At 45.0% G+C, this 22,353-nt stretch overlaps 2 protein-coding genes across 43 annotated transcripts in view; one reads left to right on the forward strand and one right to left on the reverse strand.

The window, feature by feature from the left end:
• Positions 1-1,454: 1,454 nt before the first annotated feature.
• Positions 1,455-3,293, reverse strand: LOC107313342 (uncharacterized). 2 transcript variants are annotated; one of them, XM_085545200.1, is made up of 3 exons: positions 3,130-3,293; positions 2,681-3,010; positions 1,455-2,560 (listed from the first exon to the last, which is right to left on the reverse strand). In XM_085545200.1, exons 2-3 carry the CDS (start codon positions 2,954-2,956, stop codon positions 1,604-1,606), a joined length of 1,233 nt encoding a protein of 410 aa, XP_085401326.1. In that variant the 5' UTR covers positions 2,957-3,010; positions 3,130-3,293; the 3' UTR covers positions 1,455-1,603. The 2 variants fall into 2 exon arrangements, with proteins under 2 accessions (XP_085401326.1, XP_085401325.1); XM_085545199.1 differs by having other exon boundaries at positions 1,455-3,010.
• The window catches only part of ADGRL3 (adhesion G protein-coupled receptor L3), a 475,677-nt gene continuing 456,032 nt past the window's right edge, over positions 2,709-22,353 (forward strand). For 36 of the 41 annotated variants that reach the window (XM_032444015.2, XM_085545194.1, XM_085545195.1 and 33 more), the window contains exon 1: positions 2,711-2,849. The gene's annotated coding sequence lies outside the window, so the exon portion shown is untranslated. Of the gene's footprint in view, positions 2,850-3,021; positions 3,078-22,353 lie in introns of those variants that run through there. The other 5 variants (XM_085545165.1, XM_085545173.1, XM_085545186.1 and 2 more) reach the window with 2 other exon arrangements.

Below are 22,353 nucleotides of genomic sequence, written 5' to 3' on the forward strand. Positions count from 1 at the left end.
AGGCCAAAACACAATGGCTTTTTAATTGGTTTAAAACCCACTTTTACATAAGGTAAACATTTGCAGAAGGTTGTGTGCTGTTTGCTTGGACTTTTGGGGATAATTCTGCAGCCTGGTGGGAGAGGCCAGGTGTTCTGTAGCGTGACTTCACAGAGGTCTGCTGGAAGTAGAAACTCTTGGGGCAGATCTGTTATAACATATAGATCTGTTTTATTTTCTATTCTTTTTCTTTGTGTGTGTGTGTGTGACATCAACACTGAGTATATCCTCATCAAGTTTGTGCATGACACCAAGCCATGTGGTGCAGTTGAAATGCCTGGGGAACAGGATGCCATTCAGAGAGACATGGACAGGCTTGAGCAATGGACCCAGGAAAATCTCATGAGGATCAACAAATCCATGTGCAAGGTCTAGCACCTGGGTTGTGCCAACCACTGCTATCAGTACAAGCTGAGGGATGAAAGGATGGAGTACAGCCCTGGTGAAAAGGACCTGGGGTACTGGTGGGTGGTGAGCTGGACAAGAGCCAGTAGTGTGCCCTTGCAGCCCAGAAAGCCAACTGTATCCTGGGCTGTATCCAATGAAGCACAGTCAGCAGGGAGAGGGAGGAGATTCTGCCCCTCTGCTCTGCATTGGTGAGGCTTCACCTGGAGCACTGCGTCCAGATGTGGAGCCCTCAGTACAGGAGAAACACAGACCTGCTGAAGCACATCCAGAGGAGGGCCACAAAAAACACTTCAACTACGGGGACAGGCTAAGAGCTGAGGCTGTTCAGATTGGAGAAAAGGCAGCTCTGGGGAGAACTGATAGCAGCCTTCCAGCATCCACCAGGGGGCTGTAAGAAGGAAGGGGACAGACGCTTTAGCAGAGTGCATTGTGTTAGGACAAGGGGAAATGGTTTCAGACTAAAAGGGGAGATTTAGATTGGATATAAGAAAGAAGTTCTTTACAGTGAGGTTGCCCAAAGAGGTGGTGGATGTCCTGTCCTTGCAGACATTCATTGCCAGGTTGGACGGGGCTCTGGGCACCCTGATGTAGCTGTAGGTGTTATTATTCATTGAAGTGGAGCTGGACCAGATGACCTTTAAGAATTCCTTCTAACTCAAATGATTCTGTGATTTAATTCAACACACCAGTGCCTCCAAAACAGCAGTTCTTAACCTAAAATGTGTGCTTCCGTGCCTATGGAGTCATTTAAGTTGGAAAAGATCTTCACGATTATCAAGTCCAACCATCAACCTGACCTAGTAATGCAGCTAGGAATGTGTGAAGGCATTTCCTGATCTGTGGTCTGTGTGTGCAAATGGGATTAATTAATGCCTTCATCCCTGCAGAGAGTATCCTACAAGGCTGTAGGATCTGCCATTGGAGATCCTTAGGAGCCTGTTGAAGAACCTTAATCCTGAGTGGGCTGTGGGAAGGGGTTCTAAGCCCAGCATTCTGGCTGTGATTGGCTGCTGGGCTGGGGATCACAAGCAGGGCGGCCAATCTAGAGATGGGGAATCCAGCAAGGAATGCTCTGTTCCTGACCATTCAATGGGAAGGTGAGAAATCCAGCGGGTTCTGCGCTGGATTGCATGGTTATGATTGGCCGCTTCGCTGGCTACAATGAGCAGAGCATCCAATGGGGAGGTGGGGGAATCCAGCGGGGGATTCCTCGTTCGGTGGGCAGCCTGCCATTGGCCGCTGTGCTGGGGGCAGCGGGGGGGATCCTCTCGGCGGGTGTCGGAGAGCGGCGATGGGGACGGGTGCAGGTGGGCGCCGGAAAAAGGGGAAAGGAAAAGGGAAGGGGCCGGGGTCGGCGCGGCGCGGCGCCGGCTGCTAGGTGGAGCCCGCGTCCACGCAACCCAGATCCGGGCCCTCGGCGCTCCCCCGCCCCTCGGCTCGCCGCCCGCCCGGCTCCGTGCGGCCGCCGCCGGGCAGGGCAGCAGCGCCGCGCCGCCTGCCGCTGCCGGGCCGCCCCCTCCCCGTGTGTGAGCCGTGCCGTGCCGTGCCGTGCTGCCGGCGGCCGTGCCCCCTCTCCCCCCCCATCGCGCCCGCCCAGCCCACCCGAGCCGGGGCTGGCGGTGTCCGCAGCGGGAGGAGGAAGAGGAGGAGGAAGGCTCCGGGGGGCTCCGGGGAGCTGAGGGCCGGCCGCCCCCCTGCGAGCGGGAGCCTTTGTGTCCCCCAGCCCCGGCGGAGTGAGGGGCCGGGGGCAGGGAGCGGATGCGGAGAGCGGCTGGTGCTGCTGGAGGAGGAAGAGAAAAGGGGGATGGTGGAAGATTGCTCTCCTTTTTTTTCTTTTTTTCTTCCTTTTTTTTGGTGGTCTCTTCGGCAGCGGCTCCTTGTCCCCGGCGGCGGCAGCAGCGGCAGCAGCAGCAGCAGCAGCAGCAAGGCAGGCGATGACCGTGCCGCATCCGGATCGCCCGGGCGGAGGTGCGGGCTCCGCGGCCACCCCCCGGCCCTGAGGCTGCCCACCTGGAGGAGATAGAGCCGCGGGGCTGCGGCCGGGGGCTGGCGGCGGGGAGAGCGGGAGAGACCGCCTCCCCATCCCCACACACCCTCCGGTATCCAGCGTGTGCTGCGGGAGGAGAAGGCAGCGGAGGAGAGACTTTTTCTTCTTCCTTCCCCCTTCCCCCCCTCCCCCCCTTTTTTTTTTCTCCATTTTTAATTTTTTTATATATATATTATTTTTTCTTACATTTTTCTTTCCTTGGGCGACGATCCCCTGCTCTTCGTGTGCCTCCTGGTACCGTGGCCAGCTCTGCTTTTTATGACTGGATTGTGGTAGCAGCAGCAGCAGCTCCCCCGCTGCAGGTTGTTGAGGAACCGATGGGGATTGGCATCTCGGCAGCCGGAGGTGACTAAAGGTAACGGAGCACCCTCCATCCGAGCGCCCTCCATCCGCCGGGCGCCTCATGAATCGGTGCCGGCCCCGCATCCAACCCGCACCGGGCTGAGGGCTGCCCGCTGCCATCAGATCCCATTGGTTCCTTATGGAGGGTGGTGGTCCTCAGGGGTGGGCTGCGTCCTGCAGGTAACGGGAGTTGCGTGCTGGGGATGAAGGGGACGGATGGCTGCGAGATGGAAGAGCCTCGGTGGGTTTTGTGTCTGCTCTTCCTTCTCCATGGAAGGCTTTGCTTCTGTTACCCGTAGAAATCCCCGAGTTTCCCTCGCTGCTCCATGCCTGTGTCCCTCGGAGGATGGATGTTCCTATCGCATTGCTGGAGGGGTGCCTGGAGAAGCCGCCGAGTTCCTGGATGGCAGCGGGAGGACGGGGCTGTGGGTGGGATGCTGCCGGACCGGGGTGCGTCGGGGGCTGCGTGTGCCCGGCCGCGGGGTGGGCAGGGATGTGCAGCTCCGTCCCTGCAGGCAGAGGGAAACGCGCAGCCCGGGTTGGTGCCTGGCTGGGGTGTTCGGTGTTTGCTGGCTGGCTGCAGGTCTGCATTCAGCAGGGACATTTTTTGGACGAGAGGGGCCAGTGTGCATGGGTGGAGGAAGAAAATGGTAAAAATTGCATTCCCCTTATTCTCCCCTTCTTTTTTTCTCCCTGTTTTTTTTTTCTTTTTCTTTTTTTCTTTTTCTTTTTTTCTTTTTCTTTTTCTTTTTTTTTTTAAACTCATTTATTTGCTTACTGAATTATTTGCTTTCCCCTTGCAACAATCTTATGACTATTTAACTTGGAAATACACTCATGAGAGTGGTGATAGCCGCCTGCCACAAACCAGGGAGCACTCGTCTGCCTTCCCAGTGTAGGAAGCCCAGTTTCAACCAGTGCCTGTATAGCTGGTGGAGCTGTAGCTGCGATGCCCAAAAATGAGTTGGTGGTTGGACTGGATGATCTTAGCGGTCTCTTCTGACCTTAATGGTTCTATGAAATGCTCCCTGGGCACCTCTACTTTAGGGTCTGCATCTCATCAGTGCCCAGAGCTGTCCACAGGAGCAATGAGCCCGCCATGCATTCCTTTGGTTTTTCACCCTGTGGATGTGCAGCTGTTTGTTTGTTTGTTTGTTTTTTGAGGAGGGATTGCAAGGTAGGAAGGGAGCCTCTTTCCCTATCCTGATGGGCATTCTATTCTTCTCTGCTGTAGTTAAAACGACTCATATGTGGCCAAAAGAAATGTATTGTTGCATGCTTGTCACCGTAGCATTCCCAGCTTTGGCCACTACAACCGAGTCTGTTGTATTTATGCTCCTGTTTGGATTACTCATGAGGAGGTATTAACGTTTCCCCTCTCCCAGCCCTTGCTGCTTAGAAGGAGGCTGAGGTGCAAACATAAATGGATGAGAATGCCCTCTGTGCTTTGCTATGGGGCAGCAAGAGAGCCTGCAAGTCACTGTCCCTTTTTGATACTGGTTATTCCAGGGCACTGGATGGAGAATCTCAAAGCCAACCAAAAAAAAAAAATCTTCTGTGGAGTTGAAATGAATGCATTTCTTTTTGTTATGGAATGCTGTCTCAGAGTGCAGCCAGTGCTGCTTGCCTGGTATTGAGTAGCAGCGTGTGCCTCGTCAAGCTCATTTATCATAATTTCCAGGGGCTCGCAATATGAACAGGCTTCTACTGTGTATTCATTAGGAAAAATCCTTCTACCAAGTTTTATGGGGCAGGCCAGGTGCTGCAGGTTAAAGAGGCTGGTGTCGGCGAGCCTGCAGCCATCGCTTTGGGAGAGCAGAGCAGGAAGGGCACAGAGCCGCCTGCCTGTGCTGCCGCTGGGTGACAAAGTTTAGAGCAGGGCTGAGAGCTTTTCTGAAGGTGAAACGGCTGTGCTCCGGTTTCAGGAGGGACACAATCCCCTTGTTGTGGTTGGGGCTCCTTAGCAGAGTTTTTTCCATACTGAGCGTGGTTTACTACAAAGTAGCCGTTGTGTTGTTACCTGCAAGGAGGCTGGCATGGATCTCTGTTGTGCCTTAAGGACCGGAGTTCATAAAGCTAGAGCTAGCACATGAGTTCTGTGTGATTCCATTATTTGTCCCCATCGGTGGCTGCATTGCTCTCATCCTGTGCTGGCTGCAGGGCTGGAGGAGCTCATCCCGGCGTGGCTGCTCCCACAGCACAACACGAACCCAGTGTCCTTCGCTAGCCATGTGGGGAAGGCAGGCAAGCTCAGAGGAGGAGGTGCTCGCAGGGTGCTTGCTGGGTGTCTGCGCTGCCCAATGGAAGGTGTAAAATGGTGTGTGGACTGGATTACTGGAGAGCAGCTCGCCCGACCTTTCGCCTCGGTCAGCACGTCAGCTGGGGAGTGCGGTGCCGCTGGGAGGGCTTTCACATTCAGAGCATGAGCGCATGCATCATCAATGCCAGTAAATGAGATGCACACGGGAGAGGGAAGGCTTTGTAAATGGAGCAGTCCTGGGAGCTGCTGATTTATTATTGCAAATTTTGATACTAATAGCGTTGGGACTGGCGTAGATTGGCTGGGAAACTGTTTCTTGTGTGGCATGGCTTAAAGGAAGGGCTAGAGGCTGATGAGAGGTGTGGAATTCAGTGAGGAAGAATGAATCAGGGAAAAGCTATGATAGGAAGGCTGGGCACAAGGCGTAAAAATAAATAAGGGAAGAGAACTTATTTCGTTGTCTTGCTAGCTGGTTGTAGAAACAGCTCAGTGCTCTGATGGGAGTGATTTTGGCAGAACTTTGTATTCTTTGGAGCATTCCTTCTCATCGCAAGGGAGCACTGGAAATGCAGCTCCCAAATTCTTACATTGGAGGTGGTACTGATACTGCCCTGAGAGTGGGGAGTGCTTAGGCAATGTGACGGCCCTGCAGAGCAAACTCGTGTTGTCTGTCCGCTTCTGATGGGAGGCTGCTTGTCAGGTGGGATGTACCTGGTGAGCATGGGAGCTCTGAAGAGATCTTACCGTGGTTCTTGAGGATTCCCAGCTCTTCCCTGCCAGCTCCTCTTTCTTCCAACAGATGCACTCCCACTGGGATGCAGTGTAATGCTTTCTTCATGCTTCTCACTAGAGAAATGTCTACAGTGCATTGTTCCTTGTGAATAGGTGCTCTTCTATGGAGGAATGAAGTAGGATGGAGACTGTGGTGTCTGCAGAAGACACCTATGGGATGGGAAAGGCTGGGACAAACTGATTGGTAAAAACAGTGGGCAAAGTGTGTAGGCTGCAAGTTTTCTTTCAGCAGCCTTTTCAAAGAGACTTCTGGTTTTGGCTGCGAGACAAATGTGTTTAGTTATAGACTCATGGAATGGGTTGAAAGGAAACTTACAGCCCACCCAGTTCCAATCCCTACCCATGGGCTGGTTGCCCCCCACCATATGAGGCTGCCCAGGGCTCCATCCAACCTGATCTTGAGCAACTCCAGGGAGGGGGCATCCTCAGCTTCTCCATTGTGTTCATCAGTCACCAATGCACCGTGCATCTGTGGCTATATCAAGTAAACCAGCCCCTTCAGGCAATAAGAATTTCATTTCAGTGGTATTGTGGACCATATTTTACTTACTAAGCTTGAGGTGCCAGGGAGGGTAAAGGAGGAGGCTGATGACCTCTGTGTATAAGCTTCATGTGTGCTCCAGGAACACTGTCACAGGGCACTGTGATGGAAGTGTGGCCTGCTCAGAACAGCGCTGGAACCTGCAGGCATTGTATATTAGTGAAACCAACCCTCATTTATCTGTTCTGCAGGTCTTGGCTGTTGGTTTTGTTTTGTGGTTGTTCTTTGTTTGTTTTGTTTTTTTTAATGTGAGATTTGATTAGTGGAGATGGGGACTTTTTTTTCCCGTTGCAGTTGAGAGAGGCTGATAGTCAAGAAGCAACGATGTGACGTCCTTTCAAACACAAACCTCACTTCAGCACTGTAGATTGTAATGCTTTTGATAGAGGTGGTACTTCAGATTGAATGAAGTTGCTTGATCTGCTACAAATTAGAAGACTGCCCACTTCTAATATCTGTCTATGAAAAGAGGTAAAAGTGAAGATGTTTTATTTTCAGACCTGATGTTTTTTGGTTTCAATGGCCACGAAGTAGATACCTTTCAGAAGGAAGCAGAGAAATGTTTGGAAACAGTCATTAGAGCATTATTTAAACGGCTGATAGTTAAAAACTTCAACAGAGCAGCCATTAACATATGGCCGGAGACTAACAGGATATATTTTTTGATTCTGATAAGTGCATTAGTCAACATATGAGTAATTCCATGGGAAGCATCTTGGTAGTTTTAAGACCGCTGTAGCAGTCCATAGCACAGCTCTGGTTTACTGCAAGGGATGCCTTACAGAGAATATCTTTGGATTTTTTTGCACTACGTTTTGAATAGATTGGTTCATAGCTCTGCTACTATTAATTGGAGAAGCTTACTGACTTGATTGCAGTTGGATCCTTACCTGGCATAAATCAATTCAAATCATTGATTGCACTTCTCAGTGAAGCTATGCATTTCTTAAAGTTCTGATGAAACATCATAAATACAAAAGATCAGCATGAATGTTTTCTTGCAATAGTGCAAAGCTGAAATGAGGTGAAGATGAATACATGTGCTTTTGCAGGAGTGGTCCTTAAAATGTTATCAATGCGTGGTCCTACTCTGACGTCCCATGCAAAGGTGCCCATGTTTGCTGGCGCTCTTCTCCTTTGAACCTAACACCTTCAGCTAACACTTCAGAAATGCTCTAAGTGGTATAAAGCAAGGATGCATAGTCTGCTTGTAACGCTCATTGGATACAAGTCCCTTCTCTATTAACACTTTTAACCTTTTCCATTCCACAGAAACAAAGTGTCTGGTTACAGACATAAGGAACCTTAATGAATGGACATGGTTTCCAATGAGAGAGGTAGAAATATTCTGATTATTTCAGTCCTAGTGCATTTACTTCTCCTATGGGCACATGCAACCAAGCACTGTGATCTTTTGGGGAACAGACAGAGGTCTTCTTGTTTTCTTGTTCAAACCTGATGAAGTGGAAAATAGGTATTTAAGAATTGCGCTTATACTCCAAACATAAGCGCAGACATATGTATGTAGGTATGTGTATTCACCAAAACAAAACAGATTTTTTTTGGGGTGTGCTGAGCCACTAAGTTTCTTAGGGGTGGGGTTTCTTAACCACTAAGGGGCTGGTCATTGATATTTGCTGTAGCAGCCCGTTTTGGATTTGATGTTACTGATCCCAGGACTGCCTAAATGAGAAGTTTTTCCACGAAGAGAGCAGAAGAGTCATTGCAGCATGGAAGTGCGGTCTGCAGCTTTCTTGAATATGTTAATGTAGGGGGCAGGGATGTGTCAGAGATGGGCATGGTAGCCAACTGAGAGCTCATCTAGCTTAGGTGGAGAATTTAGTGTAAGCTGCAAAGCCTGGCCAAGATGCTGAGCAGCCTGTGAAGCTCAGGTTTAGCTTAATACAGCAGAAGAAAAAGTTATGGAAATATAATGAATGTGCAATTGCCTGACTTTCTGCTGTTTTATATTTTCTTTCCTGTTATTTCCACAAAATGATGGGTGAATGCTAAGACTTGTGTTCCCATAGGCAGCCTGGAAAGAGCAGGAAAAAGAAGGGAGATAATGGGGAGTTCATTTAGGAGATGGCACATTAGTAAGCTTGAACTTTGCATACCGATATGAGACCACGAATCTCCAGTTGTGCAGATGTTTCAGTTCCTAGCAGTGCCAGCACAAGCCGGCTTAAGCCCACACAGCCTCTTTGCTTGTGCAAAGCACGGTGACCCCCCGTCGCGTTCCATGGGCTGGTGCTGCTGTTTGCGAGCCCTGCAGAGGCAGTGTGCCTTGCTGTTCCGCATCGCGTCTCACACTCCGTGCTGGCCTGAGCCTGCGAGAATAGAGAGGGACCTCAGCCCAGTTTTTGATGTTCTGCATGGGTGGGTACCCTGAATACTAAAGTGCATTTTAGTGACAGCTGACCCTGTAAGGAGATTTTCAATGGCTTGCTTTTTTTCTTCCTTTTTTTCTCTTCTTTCCCTCAAAGCCATTCCAAAGACTGCTGAGGGAAAGGAGGAGGAAAAAAAAAATCACCCATCGAAGCCATCTCTTTGAATAGGTTTCACTGTTGGATAGAGCTGAGGAGGGTTTAGGAGATCATGTTAACTCCTTTTCTTTCACACCTCTTTAGCAACTGTGTGTGTGTGTTACTGACTGACACATCCCTTTGAGATTCCTGTCATTTGTTTCAAAGGAGACAGGTTTTTGTTTATTTATCTATTTTTTAGGTAAGGTGGATACTTAAGCTGTGTTTTTTATGGTGATGTTTTTCTTTTTTCTTCCCATCTTCTGGGTAGTGTTGCAATATTACCCCCACAGTAAACAAAAGCCTTTTGGATTCCATCCTGAAGGCCTATTTCTGTCAAGGTTTTCTGGAGGTACATAGAACTGGTCTACAATCAAATAGTCGATGGCTTATTAGGAGAAACATTTATATTTTTTAAACCTGCAGCATGCAACAAATTGCTCAAGTGGATGCTACGACTTTGCTTGAGTTTGTGCACTATCTAAACTGTTCTTCCTTCAGATTTAGCATGTTATAAACATGGCCTTTAATCATTTGGAAATCCAGTGCATCTAAAACCCATTTCCAAGGGAAATTATGATGTGACTTCTACACTTTAAACCCACAGCACAGACTTGAAGAGAATGTCAGTTTGGATTATCTTTAATGGATGCAGGTGTGTGAAGTGGTTGTATGGAAACCGTTTGGTCTCAGCTGGAACCAGTGATTGAGCACCTGGTGAAGGGGCAGGCCCAGCCCCAAGAACACAGGTGTGTGCAATCCACCTACACAGCCACAAGTGGTGGACCCAGAGTCCACTCCTTCCTAACTTCATTTAAGTGCTGGCAGCCAAAGGGGAAGGGCCTCTATTTAGAGATGGCCTCGTTTTGAAGTTTCTGGAAAGTTCTTACCATCGGAAAGAGTAAGTTGTTTCTTCTTTATTACTGGATTGTGACTGCTGTCTTTCTTGTATGCTCTGAAACTGGTTAATGGCATCCATGTCACCTGTTGCCTGTTCTTATCTGTGTCTTTTTTCCTCTCTTCTGTCTTACATTTCCTTTTCTTGTACTTTAAAAGAAGGACTGTGCTGTTACAAGCTTAGTTTAGTTAACTCCAAAAGTTGTGTGTCTCTTTGTGTAAAATTTATCCTGAAAGGTGTTTAAAATATAGCAATTACACTGTTTAGGGTTGTAACTTCTGACCTTCTGGCTAGTGATCCACAGTTACAACTGTAATGTGCTATATAGATCTAAGTAGGTCACCAATTGGCAGTGAGTCTTTCTAAAGTCTGTGTAATGCATTTAGGTTGTGGGATGGGGAGTGCTTCTCCGTGTAACATTGCTGATTTGGGAAGGAAGTCTGTAGCGCAACAAGAAAATTGTACTTGTGCAAATATACTTGATTTCATAAAAAACATGGTTGAGTATCACTGATCCTTTAGGATCAGTTGTTTGTCCAGAGAATGCTTGTTCCTATGAGCAGCTCCATGCATGCAGTGGGGATGAGATGTTGGCTTACTGGTGAGCACCAGTGGAAGGATGCTGTGTGTGGACCTCAGTAATTGTTTATGCCAGCTTAAACTGAGAAGCTGTAATTTTTCTTTTCTGTGGAAAAAAATCTGGGTCTCTGCTGTGAACATTGTGGTGTCTATGAAAAGATGATTATGGGGATGTTTGCAGCAGGAGAGCAAAACTTTGGTGGGGGAGTATGCCTAGAAGCTGCCTTTCTGTTTGTCTCCTTCAGCTTTGGGAGTAGCAGATGGGGGCTTGTCTGCCCTGATGTCTTCACGCTTGATCACTCGCTCGTCCCGTGTGAGCAGAGGGCAGACCAGCATAACCCATGGGCCCATGCAGGGGTGAGGATATAGGCTTTTGTCTGACCCCTTTCAAGCAGCATGCTTGATCACAGCTAGGGTCTGGGGTTCTTCCCAAGTTCATGTAACGTGGGGCCAAGCAGTAATTGTGATAAAACTGGTAGCTCGATATGTAAATGAAATGATAGAAGTCAGTGACAAAGTACTAGGAGAATTAGTGATGAATATCGTGGAAATGTGATCAGTAGTAATACGGTCTTATTTTGTAGTTGTAATGACATAATGCTGCTTCTTGAGCTGTCTCTACTTCTTCCTACTGCATTAAAATAAATGACAAAACATACATTGATGTAGGGGCAGCAGGTCCACTCCTCATTCACAACTCCAATGTGTCTGTGCTGCTCTGCAGTAGGAGCTGTAGTCAAACACTGAGCAGATAATCTTTTCTTTCCTTCCGTAAATCAGTTTTTCTTTTGTACCATAGACGTTTGCGTGGGTGGTTCCTCACTGACCACAAAAGATGTGGGTTTTGTTGTCTTTCACATACATCCTCTATTGAATTAACTGAGTTGTGTAGTTTTGTCTGTCACACTTGGATGGGATACTGCAATGATTTAATTTAAAATGAAAAAGAGATGTCTTCATTTTAGGGAAAACCGTGGTTAAGTGGTGAGAATAAGCAGGTCTAGCCTTTACCAGAGGCCCTAATTAGAAGAAATCCCATGTACGGTTGACCTTGACTATTGAGACAACCCTCAAAGAAGAAAGAGTACTAAAAATTAGTATGCTGCCAGTGTTGCACTTTTATTATTTGACGTTATTAAGCAAACTCGGTGTGTATTTCTTTTTTTTGAAGCGTTTGATTAAATGTGTGATCTTATCTTGGTGAAATGGCCCGCTGGGCTGCAGACAGTGGTGTTCAGAAATGAAATTTGTTTAGAGCCTCTGAACAGACATTTATTCAATGAGACCTTTCTTGAATAATAGATGACAGCGAGATAGCTTGCAACGTGTGCTTGGGCTTGGGCTTTTTTAAAAACGTGTGGGGAGTTGCAGTGTTGCAATGGGAGGAGAAGACAACACAAGTGCGCAGAAATGAGAATAGAGTGTATGTGTAGAGAAATTATCTTGGTGTCTCAGTAGAGATTTGAAATCTTACTTTTGATGTTGTCCATAGCAGAATTCAGCCTTAATTTTGCCAAGATTTTGCATGGTTTGGGCGCTACGTGTTGATGTGTTCTTTGGCATATCAAGCGAAGTTCATGCATCTCTAATTCTGTATCAGTAACGTTGTCCTTTGGTTAGAGTTGTGAAGATGCTTCTTGTGGAAGTAAAAAACAAAAAAACCTTACCAAAGCTAAGAAATAAAACCCCAAACCACGAACCAAAGAGTTTGGCTGTTACTTCCTGGAGTCAGCTTTATCTGTTTCCCCTCCAAACAGTTAGCTTTGTTATCATTTACTATGCAGCTCACAGGGACAAGCTTTTGCTGAGCATGTGGGCTGCACAGAACTCCAAGCTATTAACAAGTGATTGTCTGCCTTACTTTTCCCAAGGTGAAGCTGAGCAGGAACATGGATACCTAGAAATGTACTTTTGTGTTCAGTTGTGGAACTGTAAGAGTATACCATGGTGATCTCTGAGGGCTAGAGATGTGCGTTTTCTGAGCAGCTCTGCCTCCCTCTGCAGAGGGGCCTTTTTTATATAGCAAGTTTCCTTTCGAATGAGAGGAGTCCTGGAGTGCCTGTGCTGTAGAAGTGCGTTTTGATCAACTCCCATCTGTCCTGGTGCTCCCCTGCCTTGTGTAGCAGCTGTCTTTACATCAGGTTATATGGTGATTAAGCAGTTTATCCTTCTAGAGGTGAAAACCAAGCTTTCAGTTACAAGAACTGGTTAAAAGATGTGAGCTCGATGCCTTGACAATATGCTGAGATGTGAGATTTAGGAATCCTCCAGCATTTGATGGTCCAGCTGCTTGTCTACCCTCCTCTCTGTGTGATGTGGTTATTCTTTGGAAAGGCTGCTTAGCTGTCAGGCCAGCTCAGTGGTGTTAATGTTATGTATTATCTTAAATGTTTTAAGATTCAATCTTTATGCAGGGAAAACTTGCCTGCTAAAGGGTAGCTTGCTAGAGAAAGTGATGGTCCTGCTCAAAGTCAGGAAAATCAAGACGGAAACTTCTCTAAGATGAAGTCTGTTTGCCATCTCTCTTCTGTAGAAGTAATTTGGTTTAAGTAACTTCATATGCAGTGGGAAACGGGAAGTTTCAGAGCTGAACTCATGGTAATGTGTTTCTGAACTGGGAATGGTAAACCTTATATATATATATATATATATATATATATATATATATAAAAACATATATATTTGTCTCTATACAAACACTGCAGAGCAGTATCTTTGGGGCTATAAGATGAGAAGAAAAATCATCACATGTGTCTATGGTGTCTGTTTAAACAGGCACCTAAGGATAAGCCAGCTTTTTTTAAATTAAAAAATAAAGTTACTTACTGCACAAGCTGGGGGTGCTGGGTGTGTGCTGTGAACACACTGCTGATGCTCTGTTCCTCTGAAAAACGGGTCCCAGGTAAGGATGCCCAGGAGCAGTGCTTATTCTGTAACATTTCAGGTTGGATATTAGGAAGAATGTCTTCTCTGAAAGAGTAGTGATGCAGTGGCACAGGATGCCCAGGGGGGTGGGTGGAGTCACTGTCCCTGTGGGCGTTCAGGAGACACAGAGATATGGCACTGATGGAAGTGGTTAGTGGGCATGGTGGGGATGGGTTGATGGTTGGACTAGATGGTCTTAGTGGTCTTTTCTGTCTTCAATGATTCTATGGTTTTTATGATCCCATTTCCAGCCATGGAAAATTGAGAACTTGTTCTTGGGAGGAACTTCAGGGATCTGATTCCTGCTGCAGACCCCACATCTGCCAGTGCTGTTTTTACTCTTGGTGGCAAAAATTAGCACTGCATGAATCTCACAAGGAAGGGAATATTTTTCCTTAAAACATGACTCTAGAACTGGTGAGGTTCCAACTCTGTGCCAGGTGTTATAAAAACATGTAAAAAGGGGCCACTGCCCACACTGAAGGCAGTCCACAGCTGCTGTGGCATATCCTAATTGTTCTACCTTGTAACACTGCTTACTTTCTTTTCCTGTTGATTCTTTATTTTTTTTTTTCTTATTACAACTAGGGTTATCTCAAGTGGAAATTAAATTATTCATCTCTTGTCATTTAGCAGCTACGTCTTCTACCAGGTTTGGGTTTGTATCTGTGCTTGACAGGAAAGGATGTCTAACCTCTCTTTAGCTTACTGTTCCTCTGACATGTGTATTGTGTTATGGCTTAAACTGTGCGAGTCTCATGTGACTAATTCTTGGCATGTTGGGGAGCAAGGGACTAATCACAACCACTCAGTTCAACTTGTGTGTGTTTGCAGTAATAAGGTTCAAAGGTTTCAGGGTAATTATATTAAATTTCTAGCCTCCTTGCTAATTTTCTGCTGATTGAGGGGAGAAATGACTATCTCTTTTTGCCCTAAGGAGTGTCTTCCCTTTCAGCAAGGCAGGTGGTGGTGTCCAGCTATCCCAGCCTGCTGTTTTCTTGGTTGTACACCTACTCAATTTTCTGAGAGATTCTACTCCTTGATTTTCAGAATAATTGTGTCAGATATCCAGGGTATACAACAAAGATATAATGTGCATCCACTTGTACTAGTGTAACATAGATTAGTTATTTTAAATTAAGGAAGAGGATGCCTTTCATCAGTAGGGCAAGATAATAAAGTAGGAATGCTACTTGGTTTAATGCTGGTCTGTGGCTTTGCTGCTGAGACTCCAGCAGCTGACAAGATGCTCGATCATCTGGGAAGACCTGATGGGAGCCACAGATTAATCACATTGTGATATCTTGATGTTTCCTTGTGGTATTTGCATTGAAGTGCTCAGCTATGGGTGCTGATGTTGCATCACAGCAAGACAAATAAAAAGTCAGCATGTGCTGATGGGGGAGAATGAGCAGAGTCTCACTGTTGTCCCTGTTTTGTGGCTGCAATGAGCTAGGAAGTTATATATATATATTTTTTCCCCTTTATTTTTCTTTTTCCACCATTGCCCACTTTTCCCATTGGTTTTTGTTCTATTTGCAGTTTAGTATATCAGGCCAATGAAAAATCTATTCCCTTGTTTTCCACGTGTTGTGGTTTAAGCTGTCATGTCACTTAGCGCCATGCAGTTGTTGGCTTATCCCTTCCCAGAGGGTTGGAGGAAAGAACTGGAGGGGGGGAAAAAAATGTAGTAGAACTCATGGGTTGAAATAAAACTATTTACTAAGACAAAGGGAAGGGATAATAGTTACGACTGTATGTATATATGAATATATTTAACAAGTAATTCTGAAGCAGTTGCTTACCACTTAGTGACCTGTGCCCCACCCCTTTCAAAACTCTCCTTCCTCATGATGCCATATGGTATGGAATATCCCTTTGGCCAGTTTAAGTCAGCTGCCCTAATTCTGTTCCCTCCCAGCTCCCAGGGCTCTTTGCTGTGAATGGCCTTGGCTCTGTACAGCACTGCTTAGCAGCAACTATTAACATCAGTGTGTTACCAGTATTGTTTTTCTCCTAGAACCAAACATAGCATCTTATCAAACACTCTGAAGAAAACAATTCCTACCCAGCTGAAACTAAGACACTGCGTTGGTAGGATTTTCTTGCTCTTGTTTCAATATTGCTTTTGTCAGATTAACATAAAGCAATGAGGCAGTTGTCCTTTCTAGGAGGAGGAGCAGCAGTTGTCCCTTTTGAGTCTGTTTTTAGCTTTAGTACTGAGAACTCTTCAGGATGATCTGAAAATGTCCCTTAATTTGTCTGCTTGGATGGTGGCCAGCAGAGGTTTTCTTGTGTGGGCTTGTTTTGTTTGTTTTCCTCAAAAATTGTGTGCTCATTGAGGCCAGTTGCTGCTGATAATCTTTGGGTAATACTGTTTGTAGCTCATTAAAAATAATCACTAATTGAGAGCGGAATGTTGTGAGCTTGAATTTTCCTGCACTTCATCTTGGATGAGTGTTTTTCTGGAAGAGCAAGAGTGAATCTGCTTCAAGATGCTTCCTTCAATTTGTAGACGGATAAAGATGCATTTGAAAACTAGCCTAGTGTTGACTCGTAACATTGGTAAAATATGTGAGAAATTGGACTTTCTTTAAGAAGTACAGCATCTTGTCACTTTTGTGTCTTTCAGAAATATATTTGTGTTTGCTGTAAGCAGGCATTATGCAGTACAGCTGGGTTTGCTGGTGGAGAGGCAAGGTTGGATCTCTTCATGGGGGCTCCTGAATGTGCTTTTGTTACTGAATTCCTGAGCGAGGCCACTGTCTGCATAATCTATGTAATACTGTCAGGGCAGATGATCAGAAGTTCCTTTCCCCTGTTTGCCAGATATTGCTTTCAGGTGTTATCCTGAAAAGTATCCTAGTACTGACTCATGAGATCAGTAAAATATGTGGGGAGTTGAATTTTCTTTAAAAAGTGCAGTTTTCATTCATATACAAGGTTGGCTTACCTGTGGCTCTCTATTCATGTCTCACTCTGTACTGGCCTCTGCTGATTGCCACGAAGGAGGTGTCTTTGCTTATCCCTCAGAACGTCCCAGTGACGTTTCAGCTTCAGCCCATTGCACAAGTGTGGTGCTGTCTCTTCTGGCATAATCCCTTTGTGCGCGTGATCGATCTGCTGCACTTGCTGCTGTTCCTGCTGACCTTTATGGCCTCTTGCCTTTTATTTTTAGACAGCTCTGTATGTGCCTCTAATTAAAAATAACGTTTCAATGCTTCAGCAAAAGAGGCATATGTACAGTGACTTCACCAAAAGTGTGATGTGCCAAGGCCTGTGAATTTTGGAGATGCCTTAATGGTTGCTGATCTGGAAATAACAGGTTGTAAGCTGGAAATGAAAGGAATATGAGAAAGATGCAAAACCTTCTCTGTTATTTTATGCAGAAACAGCGAATAACGCTTGGATGCTACTTCTGTGTATTTTTGTGTTGACAAATACTAAGGTTTCTCTTATGACTAATCATGACTCCAAATTGCTTGGTTGCTTTTTGACAGAGTGCAGTGTCCTTGCAAGTTAATGTTTTTCTCCTCCTGGAATTACTGAACAAGATTACTGGAGCCTGTAGGGTCTCCAAAAAAGCTTCCAGCCTGCAGCCTACCTGCTGTCCTCTGTGCAGAAGTATCTGTGTGTGAGCTCATCATTTAAGCCTGGCCTCCTAGCAAAGGGAAGAAAGAGGCATGTCTGTGGCATGATTTCCTTACCTTCCTGTTCATGCAGACGTTTCAAATAGGTCAGATGAATTCCACCCTGAAATTTCTCTCTGCGGACTCTAAGGGAAGCCTAAGGTGAAAACTCAGAGACGTTTACATTGCAGATACCTTATGTCAGAGGAGATGAATCCCACCTCAGGAAATTGCTGGCTTTGGCTCACGGTACATTTCCAGTTTAAATCTGGCTGTGTGATAAGCAGGTGCCCAGTGCAGCAGCAGTGCCAGCCCAGCAGGATGGCTGGTGATGCCATAGAGAAATAAAGGTGGCCCCAGATCCCCTCTCCTCTCCCTGCCCCCACCTTGCATCCAGGGGGAGTTTAAAGGTATTAAGGCACATACCTTAATGTAGGACTGCTAGAATGTGAGCGACCCCTCCTGTTTGTTGTAGTGGGATATGAAGTTTTTGTGCTCTGCATTGAGGGTAGGACTTTCACTGCATGCTTTTCTATCTCTACTGTTTTCTGTGTAGTATGGCAGGCTGTGAGCTGAGCTTCACCTTTGCTCTTCCCCTTTTTTCCCCAAAAACATTAATAAAGTGGATGTTGGGAGGCATGTCTGCCTCAACTCATTTGAAAGCCATCCTGGGGTAGGTTTTTTGTGCAGCCCAGATCTTTCTTTGACCCTGGGCAACTTGAGGATTGAGCTAATGAAGCGTGTCCTCTGAGTATGGAGTTGATAGATCCTACTGAAGTCTTTCTTCATAACATTTGGAAAAAAATGATTTCTTCCCTTCTTTCTTGAGTCACAGAGAGCTGCAGTCTAGACAGATGTTTCAGTGAAGGTTTTGGCTGCTCCTCTTGGGTCCCAAACCCAACTCTTGGTTTTGCCATCTGTTTCTGCGGCTGTATGGGGAGGAACCAGCCTGGGAAATGCATCTCTAATTTTAGAAGCTCCATTTGGTTTGTAGCTCTGGCTGGGATGTTTTCAATTGGGATTTGTTTCCTGGCAGGCTCACAGCTGATTTTTTTTCTGTAGCTGTGTGGTACCAGTACAAGCTATGGGACAGCGTGAGGAGTGCAGATCTGTTTAAAATGGCATCAGTGTTTTCATGGAAGTGCTTGTTGAGCTAAGATGCATATGTGTTACACGTCTCTTTTTTCCTTCCTCATGATTATTTCTCTAAAAATAGTAGAAAGCTGAAGGTGACCCTCACTCGAACCCCTTTGCTATGATGGAAGGGATGTTTGGTCTCTATTGGTGTTCATCAAACATCAACAAGTGTCAATGGTTGCAATTTTTTCTTCATGGAGGAGTTCAGTGACACACCTTTGCTTCATATGTGCTTCCATGTTGGGTGCTATTGTGTCAGACTGCTGCTATCTGTCAAGCAGCAACAACATATAATGGAATATTGGTGGGAAGGTTCAACCTCTGCTGCTTTATCACCAACATCCACCTCTAACATCATGGGTCAGCAGAGTAGAATAGGAAGCATTACTTTTGGAGCAACTCTTGTTTATATACACATACAGGATATATATGTATACATAAGTGTGTGTGCATATTATACACAGTGTGTATATATCTCTGTAAGTATGTTAAAACTTAGTGTGTAAAGTGTATTCTGATCTTCCTACTGTTTTTGACTTCCTCAAGAAAAATATGCCAGAATTGAAGTTCAGCTTCTTACAGTCACGTTTTACAACTTGCACATAACTTTTGAGAGAAGTGGGAGCACAATGCATTTCCTGCATCTTAAACACAGTGCAATATATATGCACAACATGTGTCCAAATCTATCAGTATTGAAGATACGTAGTGTTAAATTCACTCACCCTGTTCCTAATTATTTGGTATTGGTTTCCTCTCTGCATTGTTGGCTTTTAATTTTTTAGGCAGGTGACTGGATCCTTGAGCAGCCTTCCACTTTGAATAGGATAGAGATGCAGATTTTAAGGCCTGTGCTACAGCAGTGATGCACAGCTAGCTGTGGCAGAATCTGTGCAAGCATGTGCAGAGACTGCTTTAATTTGGTCTCTGCAAACCTGTGAGGAGAGCATTTACTGGGATGCTATCGCTTGTGTCCTCCATGGTAGCATGTGTTTTAAGTTATGAGGTAGTGATCTTTGTACTTCTGGTTTCAGAGTGTGAGGTAGATAAACTGGTAAGCCGAGTCCTGCAGTGGAAAAACTGCATTTTAGCCTTAGTGAAAAGGGGGGGGGGGGGGGGGGAAAGTGTACACAAATATCTGGTATAATTTGTGCAGTGCCATTGTTTGGAAAGCTTTGCCCTCATTAGAGGGCTAAGGCAATATTCCTTTGTTCCTCAGCCATAATATAAGGTAGCATATGTTGCTTTAGCTAAGTAGAAGGAGAGCTGATACCAGTATGTAAAAACAGTGTGCCAGCTAATGATGAGGAAAAATATTAAATTTCTGCTGTTTTGAATAAGTTTTAAATGAACGTTGAAAACAAAGCAGATGTTGCTGAGTCTTTACTTCAGTGTGGTTTAAAAATCCAATTTGTGCTTTACAGTTATAGTTGTCAGATCAAATTAAAAAATCAAAGGCAAGCCATGTGGGGTTGGATCCCATCAAGGACAAAACCAAATGACCTGCTGCCTCCAAAGAGAAAATAATAAGAGGGGATTGGAGACATACGTTTTCAGTGCACTGGCTAAAAATGCCATGTTCTGATACAGGTGATTTGGAGTATTTTCTTTGGGGTCACTTGTTAGCCGTTGGACTTGGTAGTTCTGTTTTCAGAGTGGTTGGCTAGAAAGGATATTCCTGCCTTCCGTACTCTTCCATAATGCGCTGTGCGTCACTGCAGTGATTTAGGACACTTCTGCAATTTTCAATGTGGCTGTGTTGACCTGCACCAAGTACTGTGGATTTATCTGTGCATCAAACACCTTTGCATACGTTCAGCTTGGTGTTATCCTTGAACTGCTGTGGCTGTGTGATGTGCCCTTGCACAGATGTTTTCTTAACAATGTCTTTGGGTCACAAAGACATGTGCATTCTGCTTGAATAAAATTTATTTGCAGAAAAACAGTTGTGTGTGTTCAAAATCTGCCTGTTCCTCTCCAGGGCAGCACTTAGAAACAGAGCCAGGGCCCAAGGGAATTAAACATGATATTTTAATGATATCTTAGTTGAATCTTATTTTTTCATTTTCCTAATATTTGCCAATTTAAAACCTGAACGAATCCTCCTCTTATTGGAAATAAACTAGATTTCTGATTAGAGCTTATGATGCACTTGGGGCTCCTGTCAATACAGCTTTAGCATCTGCTTCTGTAAGAAAGCTCTGATTGAGCCTGAATGGCATTGAGGTGTTGCATCAAGACCAGCTTTCCTACCAGAGGATGCAGCTTTGTAGCTAAGACCGAGTATTGACTCATTTCTGTATATCTTTCTGTTTTTTTTCAAATCTACTCTCTTGCTGTGAGCATCTTAAATATTATTTTAATGTAGGCTCGTGTTCCCTCTGGCTTTAGAGCGGCTGTTAATGCAAACTGTTCCTAGAATGGTGTAGTCTTCCACAGTGTTGACTTTTCTTTTCCAGGTTGTTTTCCTATTTTTGTTTTTAGAAAGAATGTGAATTTGGAGCTCGATTAGAAAAATTGGGGCATAGGGGCTAGATGGCATGCATATGTGAAAGGACAGCTGTGACAAAGAATTGGCTTGTCTGGAGACCTTGGAGCAATGAGAAGTTAGGGATGCACTTCAGTATGGTATCTTAGGAAGCATCAGTCTCATTTGAATAGATTGGATGTAGCATTAGCACTGGCATGGAATTGCCCTTCAGGGTTTCTTGTGTTATTTTTGTTTTTTTTTTTTCAGATTTTTGCTAGCTTACCTTTCCAGGCTTTTAATGAGGTGTCAAGTGTCAAGACTTTGTTAATCCATATTAATGTGATCTCAGGCAGGAGAAGGCATAATGGCACAAGCCCTTGTCTGTTCCCCTTCCAATTCTGAAGATAATTCACAGTGCCCCGCCTCAAGGGAGTGACCTGCAGGTATTTGCCTACAGCTTGGGCTGAAACCTAAAACCTTGGAGAGAATTCCAGTCGAGATCCTATGTCTGGTTTGCTGAGGTTTGGCAATGATCTTGCAGTAAGGTGGCATTTTGATAGCTTTTTACCAGGTAGCTTTTAAAGATGAATTTCTGGATATATGTAGACTCTTGCATTTGTAGTATTGGATTACATTGGCTTTTTCTTTAATATTTGGCATCAATAGCTTACCATATACCTGTATTTAATAGTATCAACTTGTTTAGCACTGTTCAGGAATGGTGTCTGTTCTTTACTTACAGCAGTTTTTATTTCTTTTCGTTCTCTTGTTTAAAGGAAAAAAAAAAAATCTTGAGCATGTTAACTATGAGCTATTAACCTTCATTTGCTATTAGTTGTATTGAAAGCTGGCATAGCAAATGCTGTGAGCTTAAAGAAATGTTTTAATTGGGTCATTAGATCCTGTGTCATTGGGTGATTGCCCGAAAGCAGTGATAACAGGAAGAGGTGTACACAGGCAGGGTCTTAATTCAATGAAGCACTTAAGCAGATACACTGCTAAGGTTGAAATCCTCCTTTGATTTGAGACACAAATGGATTCTTTCCGGGAGGACTCGGTGCTTTGGCATGTGTGGTTCACATAGAGGAGCTGGTGAACTTAGTTTGGTTTCCTGGGTGACGTTTCAGTTAGCTGGAAGTGGTGCTGCACACTGGGAAAGTCTGCTGTGGTATTTTGCTTTGCTGTGTTTCTGCATTGGCAATGTTACTCACCTGTTTAAAAAGAAAAAAAAAAGTAGTAAATTTTGTTTCAAAATGGAAAAGGGCATCTTGTTTTTCACTGAACTGCACTGAGTTCCAATGGGTGCTTTCACTGTTGTAACAGAAACGTGTATTTTCATCAATACAGTAGAGCAATTCTTTCTGTCTGAAGTGGGGAAGCTTCTGATAGGGCCCACTGGCTGCCCAGATTTTGTGTGTCTTCCCAGTAGATGGTTTGTAGTCAGTCAGATTGCAGAAGTCAAAAACAACACAACAAAACCCTGACATTTTGAGGCAGGGATTTTTCTCTCTTGCTTTGCTAGGAACTGGGAAAAATTTCAACATACTCATTTGTAAGAGAAGCATACTAGATGCAAAATGTCATGCTTTGTAATTGGATTGTAACTTCTTGTTACAACACAGCCAATGGAATAAGTATTTTTGTCACAAATCATTCTGTTTCTTTCCCACCTTAAAAAGTATTCTGTAAAGCAGTAGGTTTATTTAACAGCTGTGTAGGCTGATGAACTTCGGTAGCTTCTTAACCTGTTGCTGAATTTCA

This window comes from Coturnix japonica, chromosome 4 (assembly GCF_054131305.1).
Source record: "Coturnix japonica strain WE chromosome 4, WE-NBRP24, whole genome shotgun sequence".
Taxonomy (NCBI): Eukaryota; Metazoa; Chordata; class Aves; order Galliformes; family Phasianidae; genus Coturnix; species Coturnix japonica.

Bases quoted from the DNA above. Each gene is read 5' to 3' on its own strand.
- LOC107313342 (XM_085545199.1), bottom strand. From the start codon at position 2,956: ATGGCAGCGGGCAGCCCTCAGCCCGGTGCGGGTTGGATGCGGGGCCGG.